This window comes from Protopterus annectens, chromosome 3.part1 (assembly GCF_019279795.1).
Source record: "Protopterus annectens isolate FY-2018-M chromosome 3.part1, PAN1.0, whole genome shotgun sequence".
Classification (NCBI taxonomy): domain Eukaryota; kingdom Metazoa; phylum Chordata; order Ceratodontiformes; family Protopteridae; genus Protopterus; species Protopterus annectens.
In genome coordinates, this window is record NC_056732.1 from 847,981,695 (window position 1) to 847,992,561 (window position 10,867).

The window sequence follows — 10,867 nt, forward strand, 5'->3', positions numbered from 1 at the left end:
TTTTACAAGGACTGGAAGCCTATTCCATAGATGAGGTAGCCTTTGGGATATGAATCTGTCTCTCTAGCAAGTTCTAATAGAGTCACAGATAAGGTTCAGGTCCATGGAATGCATAGCCCTCATATAAATTTCCTTGCAAATATGTAACATTTTCACCAGGGATGGATCAGTGAATGCCTTGTAGGTCAGGCATAAATTACCTCTCAATAAATGATATAAATCTGTCTGTCTAGCAAGTTCTAGTAGAGTCACAGATAAGGTTCAGGTCCATGGAATGCATAGCCCTCATATAAATTTCCTTGCAAATATGTAACATTTTCACCAGGGATGGATCAGTGAATGCCTTGTAGGTCAGGCATAAATTACCTCTCAATAAATGATATGAGATGGATTAAAGGGATAGGACCTTTAGTTGGTCTGCATAAGATACATGTCTTACTCTTTGCATTTTTTAGTGAGAAACCCCTGGGACCACTCCAATTGGTGTAAGTGTCTTGTTAGGTACATGCAGAAAGTCTCACACTGGTCAGACCTAGATTTAAACTTGACATTGAAGAGAAAGCCTTCTGAAGATTAGGACCCCACCAATCAATCAGAGGAGATACTAAAGGACTGGGAAGAGAGATCAGATAAGCAATTCAGAAAGAAACAATAGGATAATATAGGTATGTCAGCCTCAGTAAGAAGCTAAGATCCTTTATAAGATCCTTCAAAGCTAGCTATGAAAACAAAACTGCCACTGATTTTAAGGACAACCACAAAGCATTCTATAGCCAAGTCAGGAATCTCAATGGCAACACCCAGATCTGCTCTGAGTTACAGCACAACGGCATGAAAATTACAGAACCAACTGATATTGCCAACATCCTGGCAGATAGGTTCAGTGCTAACTTTACCCCCCTCCCACCCCCTATAGGGCCCATATATATACAGGAAGAATGCAGAGTCCCTGTAATCACAACTACACAGGTGTAAAAGCTTCACTCTCTAAAGCCAAAAACACAGCATCAATGGTACCGGACAACATCCCAGGCTGCATTTTACACGAACTTCAGAATAAACTGGCTCCCCACCTAAGCAGCATGTTCAATCATAGCCTCACATCAGGCTTTGCGCCCACTGGATGGTGCACAGCACAGTTATCCCATTCCACAAAGGGGGAGCCACCACTGATCCCAGGAACTATCGCCCTATTAGCCTGACGAGCCTGGTCTGTAAGGCCATGGAACGTATCATCATGGAACTCATAAACAAAGACATTGGTAACCTCCAAACTCTGGACCCACCCAGTTTGGGTTTGTGAAAGGCAGATCATGCCTCCTAAACCTGATTGACTTCTTTGAGGCAGTCACCAAAGCTGTAGATGAGTGTAAGGTGGTTCACACAGCCTATCTTGACCTCGCCAAGGCTTTCAACACCATCCCCCATTCTGAAATTATAGATAAACTCACTAAACTAGGTATAAATCTTTACATCACAAGATGGGTTGCTAAATGGCTTACTGACAGAACCCACACTGTAATAGTTGCAGGCTCCAAATCTGACTTCAAACCAGTGACAAGTGGAGTACCACAGGGTTCAGTCCTGGGACCTCTCCTCTTTGGTATCTACTTCTCTGAAGTACAGGCTAACACAGAAGGCCTTTGGTTAATGTAGTTCTCAGATGACTGCAAACTAGGAGCCATAGTCAAGCCCCCAAATGATGTGGATATCCTACAGAAGGGCCTCACTGAAACAGATGCCTGGTGTCAGAGCCATGGCCTCAAGCTCAATGCCAAAAAGTGCATTGTCATACCCTTTGGTAAAAACTCTATACCCATGAACTACCACATAAGTGGCAGTCTACTTAACACCGAATGTGTGTTAAGAGACCTTGGGACCCAGGTGGACAGTAGTCTCTCCTTTGATAATCACATCGCCACAGTAGTCAGGAAATCCTTCTACGTGGCGTTTTTGTTCCCCTCTACTCGACACTCATTAGACCCATTATAGAGTACAATGCCCCTTTTGGAATGTACCTCACAAGACATCTGCAGCAGCTGGAAAGGCCACAGAAGTACCTCACAAAGAGGATTGCTGGCCTCAAACAGATGCCCTACACTGACTGTCTCAAAAAACTCCAGCTTTATTCCATAGCATATCGCCTACTCCGAAGTAATCTCTGCCTAACATATAAAGCTATGTCAAACCCAGAGCTGTTGGACCTGCTGTACCTAAAGAAATCCCAATCCCTCTAAGCTACACACTCTAGGGACCTAAACCTTGTCACCACAATAAACAGGACATGCTAGAGAGACTTCTCATATACTGAAAAAAGCTACCCATCTATGTCAAGCAAAGTTTCTCATTAGCACTCTTCAAGAAAAATCTTGATGAGTGGATGGGAAATAGGAAATACACCCTGGGGATCACTTCTGTGGCTCTGCTCGACAGGGGCACAGGAAAATAACTTTCTTGGGTGGTGTAAGCCAGGGAACCTTGTTGGCTAGGCTTACTTAGGCCCTTGGGTCAATAGCCTAGTACCTACCTGTGAGCCTATGTCTCCCAAATATGTAACAAAGTCTAAAAGATTTAGGATCTTTTCTAGGAAGTGTATGCATAGGTATTTGGGTCTATGTTGCTTGATCGAAATCTCACAATCTTGATCAAGCAACATCAAAACTCATTAAAGCGAAAGTGCACTAGATCAAAAGTGCACTTTCGTAAAAGCCAGTTCTCCGAACTGGAAAAAAACAAAACAAAACTGCTTTAAACATTATTTTGCAGGGGGGCAAGCCCTCCTGCACCCCCCACACCCCCCTACTTAAACATACTAACTCTGAGATCGCACTACAGTGGAAAAAAGGATGTATTTCCTTATCCCCACTGTAATGCACTTCGGAGAACCAGCTTTTGCAACAGTGCACTTTCGATTTAGTGCACTTTTGCTTAAATAGGTTTAATCTTCTGATTGTTGAGAAAGTGAGTTTTTGACAATCAGACGTAGACCCATATATTTTTATACCCTAAGCACACTCCAAAGAATTTTTCCTCAGCTAGCTTGCAAATGTTGGAGGTGTGATGGAGAAGAAAGAGGTAATAGGGAACATATTTTTTGGAAGTGTAATAAGTCAACAGACTTTAAAATTTACCTACAGACTACACTGTCAGAAATATCGGGTGAACAAATTGGTGTGACTAAGGAACCGATTTTTTGAGCTGTGATACAGAATCGTAATTTTCTAGATATAGTAAGGCCTTGCTGAGTGTGATTATGGGGCCTGCCAAAAAAGCAATTAAAGGAAAATGGTAATCAAAGTCTAAACTATCTGAACTGGAAGTAGTGAATATAGCAACAGAGATAAAATAACTGGAACTGGGATCTTTAGAAAAGGGTAGGTGCAAATTACATAGAAAAAAATGAGAATTGTGGGAACAATATATGCAAAATAATGATTTAGAGGAGGAATGAGGCTTAAGGGAAGGTGGGAATTGAATGCGTTATGTAATGTTTGAGAATGACTATATAGAAAATTGTAAGTGATGCATTGATGTACAAGTGAAAATATGGTTTGTTTTCATTTATATAAATATATGATTGCTTATGTCATGAGTAATAATTCAATAAAGATATTAATAATTAAAAAAAAAGATTAGGACCCCACTATATGAAATCTACTACCGGCAGAAATGAAAAACCTTGAATCTAAAAAATATTCAAAGAAATCTTAGGAAATATTTGCAATAAGTGAATGTGCTTCCTAAACACTGGCTAATGTGTGTAGATCATTACTGCATGTGCTGTATTCATCCAACTTGTATAATTTATATAATTTGCACATAGAACTCATGAAACATTGAAACTATTTGAAAAAAAAAACTTACTGAATAAATATATTGGAATTATGGCTTGTATATTAATTACTACAGCCGGTTAACTCTACAGCATTAATGCAACATTTTCTTGTATAAACATCATGCTATCTTATAATATGATGTACTATAAACTTAGTGTTATGTTACAGCTCGATGTACTTGGTCAGCATTACAATCTTACTGAGTCAGATTTACTGTACTTTACATATTGATTTTATTTACTGAGTGAAATTGACTGTACTTTGCATATTAATGTTTTTGCTGTACTTTTGTACTGATTTGTAGTATATTGTACTATTGTACTAATTTTTTGCTATACTTTTGTACTGATTTATACTGTACTGTTGCACTGATTTTTTGCTGTACTTCTGTACTGATTTGTAGTATACCGTACTGTGTACTACTATTTTTGCTGTACTTTTGTATTGATTTGTACTGTACTGTTGTGCTGATTTTTTGCTGTACTTTTGTGCAGATTTGTAGTGTACTGTACTGTTGTACTAATTTTTTGCTGTACATTTGTACTGATTTATACTGTACCATTGTACTGATTTTTTGCTGTACTTTTGTACTGATTTGTAGTGTACTGTACTGTTGTACTAATTTCACATAAGTCACTTTGCTATGCAGTCATTTGTACATTTCTTTTGATAATGGATTGTGATGATGTGAGTTATTGCCAGCTATGCCAGGAGAAGTAGGGCAGTGGATGTGTAACATATGCCAGCACAGCTAGCTGGAATGTTGTAAAGAGTTACATGCCATTTGTATATCAAACTGATTCATACAGATATTTGTCTTGCAAAATGTATCAACAGTGTGTCCTGCTAGACAGAAAAGAAATATACATTTATATCAGACTGCATTGTTCTAACTGTGGAAATGTATATGTTAACAGAGGATACTGGGAGAGAAGATGTTAATCTCAGACAAGCTAACTTTGAAAAATAGTACGAAATTAAATAATTTAATTTAGACCATAAAGATTGTATCTTGCAGTTCTGATTGCAGCCAGAGACGAAATGTCTGTGAAAACAAGGGCTAGGAATCCTTGCTGTAGTGTCTCTAGCAGTGAACTAATTGCTACACTGGAAGGGTGGAAGTGTTGAAATAGTTTTATGGCTTCCAGATGAAATAACACATCTTAGCAAAGCTCTATCTGCATGGTAACACCTATATGCGAGAGCATGGCAACTTCTAGCCAAGGGGTTAATATGGGAACCAGAAGTCATATGGCTAGATGTATGGGATGTCATTCTGTAAGTCACCTCTGTTGTGATATTTTAATACTTGATGAAGTCTCAAGGCACTCTGTTTTTGGAACTTGACAAGGAAAGACCTCTCACCTACATCATCTTGCCTTACTCTAGTGAGTGAACCAGGGAATAGTAATTCTTTAGGTCAGGAAAGTATAGTGAGTACTGTTTTTCTGAATCTGTGTGAATCTATTCATCTGTGTTATTTTAATATTTCCTGTGACTGAAATGCTGGTGTTTATTGTAAATAAATATTTAATATTTTCATCTTCATTTATTATTAAATACATTTAAACTTTTCATTGTGGCTGGTCCTTTAGAGAATATTTTAAACTTTAAGAGGATTTACATCTATTTGGTGACACTGTGGCCACTCCTGAAAGCCTTACTGCATTAGCCAAGCATTAGCATTTGTATTAATAATAATTTCACTCAGTATAATTAGGTACTGGAAATACTGGGTATATGGATTTTTGTTCCAAGTGACCGTCCCTCTCCAGTGTTAAGGGGTGAGGATTCAGGCTTCTGGATTACTGGCCCAGAGTGGGGATGTCAAATGGATAAGTACAACTTGCCTTTAGTTAGTTCCCAACGAAACTCTCAATGGCCATCTCAAGCCTTGTCAACTTTTGACTTTTCTTTTCTCACCTGCTGCACTGGCATCCCACCTTCTCCTTTTCCCATATTCTGCAGGGTGTCAGGCTAACACACAACACCTAGAATACAACTGTGACTCAATTTTTGCTTTCTTTTTTTGTTTTCTTTTTAAAAATTCCCATTTTTCCAGAGATAGTCCCTTTACATACAACCCTCAGCCATATGTTATGCATTAATTGAAAGATGTTGCATTATTTAAGGCTATATACATTTCAAACTTATTTTAACAGGACAATCAGACAATGGCTTTCTTTTTACACTTTTTTTAAAGCAAATCTGAAATACCACAGTTTTAAAATTTACATACAGAATTTTGACCTAGGGTGTCACTTCCTCTACAAATCAAGCTCCAGCAGGTAGTGCAGAGTGTGCCACCCATCAAAGGAGCAGAACAGGAATAGAAAAGCTACTCAAAATTCTCTTCTAATTCATACAGGATTGTGAATTTTCTTTCACTAATTATTGTTCTTCTTTAACATACTTATGTTCATGAGAACAGACACATCACAGTTTTGGGTATACATACTAAAATAACTACTGTTTCCCCTTCGAAATGTTGCATAATTAGGGATCTCTGTCAAATGAAAAGGTGCATATCTGCTTGTCTCACAAAAATAAACAATCGTACTTCTTGATTTTATAAACCATTAGTCACTGGGCATGTGGTGTACATCTCCATTTAATACACAATTCCTTGCATGCTATGTACCATAAATTAGTTATTTTTCTACATTTGAAATAAATGTTGTGGTCTTCCTGGTGGTCAAGTGAATGATCTAATGATTGTCCCTGAAGAAATATGTCAATGGCCTCCTGAAATGCACTGTAATGTGTAACGGAAGCTGGCATCTTAATCTTCTTTCCATCTATTTAAAAACTAGGGAAATAGCCTTCTTGGCATCATAAGGCAAATCTGCACGATGACATGTCCTACTTAGTAATTAGTGCACAAATAACTAAAAACGCAAAAATAGTAGGCTGCTAGTTTCTATTCTGTAATGCATTTTCAGGGATAACTAAAGCATTCTGGGGAGGATAAGTAAGTTGCTTGGACTGAAATGAAATGCAGATGGAGGTTATGGAATTCTGCCATCTATATCAAGCTCATGATCAAGCTCTTTACTCTAAGCTCTGTAATGTCGGAAAAAATCTTTTTTTATGTTTATTTTCTCATTCTTGGAGCATGTTATGTAGGAGCACATTACCTTTGAAAATTAATACTAATTTAAATAGTATGCATGCATTCTTTCCTATGTACATTTTTTTGTGTTGGCTATAAAGTCAGTTGAGTACTTATTTATTTGTTTTAAATAAGCCAATAAAAAGACATTCTGTTTGGATCCACTTATATAGTTATGAGGGATTAAAGTGCAAATAAGCTGCATCAGATTCATGCAGTCTGTTAAGTTGTACTAATATGTCTGTATATATTCTTGAAACTGGTTTCACTGATGTCTGCTTTTATAATGTCATTTTAGAAATACAGTCCAGTGTAATAATAAATACAGCAAAGCATATTGACTGACTATAACTCTTTATCATGTACCACAGGTGATCTGTGACAAAATATTTCGTCGCTGGTTTGCTCCAAGCCTGATTGGACCCAGGGTGTCACTTCCTCTACAAATCAAGCTGCAGCAGGCGGTGCAGAGGTGTGCCACCCCATCAAAGGAGGAGAACAGGAATAGAAAAGCTACTCAAAATTCTCTTCTTGAACTTTATGCCTTGCTGGAGGCCCACCAAAAGGAACTTCAGCAATGAGCTTTCTGTTAAAGGAGATATGTGACCAATAAGCTGAGCTTTCATTAGCCAAAAAATATATAAATCTTATGTATCTTGTAATGATATGTCAGTTTGTTTTACAATAAAATGCTAATATACTAATAAATATATCAAATATTTCATTCAGACAGTAGTCTGTTTTTTTCTCTGGAAAGTCAGTAATCAAGAAAGTTAGGCAGCCTTCAGAAGCTTCATAATTCTGGTCTGCATAATTAAGTCTTGTCATTAACATTTTATAATACTTGCTTTCATGCCTGAGCAAGGACATTAAAATGAATTCATTTTGCCATGAAATCTATACTTGCAGAGGCTGTCAGTTATGAAAATGCAAAGCATTGTAGGTGCTGCAAGCTAGGAAATCATAACTGTGACTGGCATGGTAAGTGAAAAAGAGAAATAAAACCACATACATTTATACTGCAGTATGTGCTTCATATAGTTTTAAGAGATGATGACGTAACAGTGATCAGTGATGGCTTTTCACTGCAGTGCAACAAAGTTTTTCACTTGTAGTACATAGCATAACAATATTTCTATAATAGCAAACAATGGCAGCAATACTTTAAAATCATTTTACTAACATTAAAAACTGTTTGTATCATTCAGATGAGCCATAACATGAGTATGACATGAAATGTATAGCTTGGTTTCACAGGAATTGTAGAAACCTAAAATTGTTCGAATTTATAAACTGACAACCTACTCTCTCTTTTGTGACTCTCACTCATTTTGTCATTTCAGATCTGACACATTACAAAGGTATGATTAGAAAAATGTAGTCCTCTTAAGAGAAAGGATCTCTGTGTTTTGCTTTCTGAATATGTAGTCATACTGGGGAATTCATACATCAATGCTGGGTGATGTATAAAGACGGATTTTATGAAAACAAGTATAATTGGAAGAAATATGCACCAAGTACAACATTTCTGTATCTTGGAAAATCTACTCCTTCTCTGAGGTACAATGATCTTGGAGTTAGCAAATACGGAGTAAGGAAGGAGTCTTGCCTCCCTTGCAAAAAAAAAAAAAATGCCTTATTTATAACAGTCCATTACACATTTCACTGGTTATCTATAGAATTGTGCTTAATTTTTTAGACTTTTGGGACTATTACTGGTGAGTCTTGGATTTCCAAAAGGGCGACCTTTCACATAGTGAAATTTCTTTATTTTCTTTATTTATTTATTTTATATTTGTTGACCGGGTTTGTCCGTCTGGGCTACAAATGCCCATTTTCAGTGGAGGCACGAGGAGAAAAGCTCCAACAGCAAACAGAAATTTTACATATTAAATACATATAGAAATACATTCATCAGTACCACAGATTACTGCATTACAGTGCCACACATTACATTCATCAGTACCACACATATTGCATTACAGTGTCATACATTAAACTGTAGCAAGTGAAATACATAGAAATACATTCATCAGAGGGATACATTCATAATTACATATTATATACATAATAGTGCAATAGTTACATAGCTGAAATATTTTACTAGTCATGTTTGTACAGAGATGTACCAGGAGGAGAAGATAAGGTAGTAAGTTTGTTTACTGAGGGGAAGGAAGAGAGAAGAGAAGTAGAAGGTTATAGGGGAGTGTTTACGGGGGATAATTACATTGGCAAGTCCATTTTTCATGAAGGTATTTTTTTGTAGTGGTTTTGAATTGATTGGGATGTTCAAGGGATCTTATATCTAGTGGTAGGCTATTCCAGGCCTTGGAAGGGTTAAAGCTATAGACTAGGTGACCCATTTTGGTCCTTGGTTTGTAGATTTTTAGTAGGCCTTGTTCAGAACTGCGGAGTAATCTAGTGGGTAGGTAATGAGAGATTAGAGATGAGATAGCTGGACAGAATGAGGGTTTGTAGAGAATGGAATGAATAATCAGAAACTGATTATACCGAAGCAGGTTAGGTAATTTATTTATTTATTTATTGACATTTGTTAACCGGGTTTGTCCAACTGGGTTGTGGCCCATTTTCAGTGGAGACCTGAGGAGAAAAGCTCCAGTAATACATTTTAAAACAAGTACAATTTTAAACAATATTGATATAATAGCAGTTATAGCAAAATGATTCACATATGTTGGGATACATGCATAAAGTTAAAGTTGCATTAAAAAGAAGCTAAGTAACAATTTTACATTGATATAGTTCAATAGGTCAACAATGAACATTTTTTGTTTGTATAAAATTGTGCAAATGCATAGTAGACACATTGGAGAGAGAGGTGTAATGAGGTACTAAGTATGGTCCTTTTGAGGGTACATAAAGGGAACGAAGACTAGGTAGGGTCATGGCAAGGGCAGGTTCTGGAATTGAGGAAAATAAGCTTTGAGTTCATTTTTAAAGTGTGAGGTGTGGGAGATTGAACGTAAGTCAAGGGGAAGTTTGTTCCAAGCATGGGCAAGGAAGTGTTTGTAGAGTAGTTTGCCTACTGACCTTTTTGGGTGGTAGATATCAAGTAATTGCTGGTTAGAAGTACGGAGGGTCTGGGATGGGATGTAGATGGAGACTAAGGAAGATAGAGATGGACAGAAGGAGGGTTTATAAAGAATAGAGTGTAGCATATGAAATTGATAAGATAGCAGAAACTTGGGAAGTTCAAGCCATTGAAGAGAGTTTAAAGAAATGCACTGGTGTGAGTTGTAATTCTAGCCAATTTAGTTCTTTTAGTGAGAGAGAGAGTGATGGGATTTGTAAGAATTTTTAGCAGCAAATCTGGCAATCCTGTTATAAGTTGTTTCTAACTTGTTTAGTAGTCCGGTGTTGAGGCTGGTGAAAATTTGGGAGCTATAAAGTAAAGTGGGTAAGAGGTAGGCATTTGCAAGAGTTAGTTTTGCTGTTTTGGTAAGATATTTTTTGTTTCTATAGAGGAAACCTAGCTTGAGATGTGTTTTTCGGATACAATTATTGATGTGTAAATCAAAGGTTAGTCTATCATCAATAGTAACACCTAAGAGTTTTGTACTGGTGTCCACCTGTATTTGAGTATTATTTTGTGACAGTATGGAGAAGGAAGACTTTATGTGGTTAAGGTTTTTAGGGAGAAAGAGTAGTAATTTGGTTTTCTTTGGATTAATGATAAGTTGGTTTTCAGATAGCCAGTTTTCTACAGAGTTAAAAAAGGACTGTGTGTCTGATTTTAGTTGAGTTGGTGATTCGGCAAGAGTGATAAGTGTAGAATCATCTGCGTATTGTATCAGTGAGGATCCAGGACAGGAAGAGTAGAGAAGGTTGGTAAAGATGTTAAAAAGAAGGGGCCCAAGGATGGAGCGTTGTGGAACACCCATTTTAACAGGAAGAAGAG

The 10,867-nt window shown here is 37.1% G+C and overlaps 1 protein-coding gene across 1 annotated transcript in view; it reads left to right on the forward strand.

The window, feature by feature from the left end:
- Positions 1–7,676, forward strand: part of DIPK1C (divergent protein kinase domain 1C) — a 212,381-nt gene extending 204,705 nt beyond the window's left edge. The window contains exon 4 of the mRNA XM_044067126.1: positions 7,320–7,676. Within this exon, the coding sequence (XP_043923061.1) occupies positions 7,320–7,529 (210 nt within the window). The 3' untranslated portion in view covers positions 7,530–7,676. The remainder of the gene's footprint in view (positions 1–7,319) is intronic.
- The last annotated feature ends 3,191 nt before the right edge of the window (positions 7,677–10,867 follow it).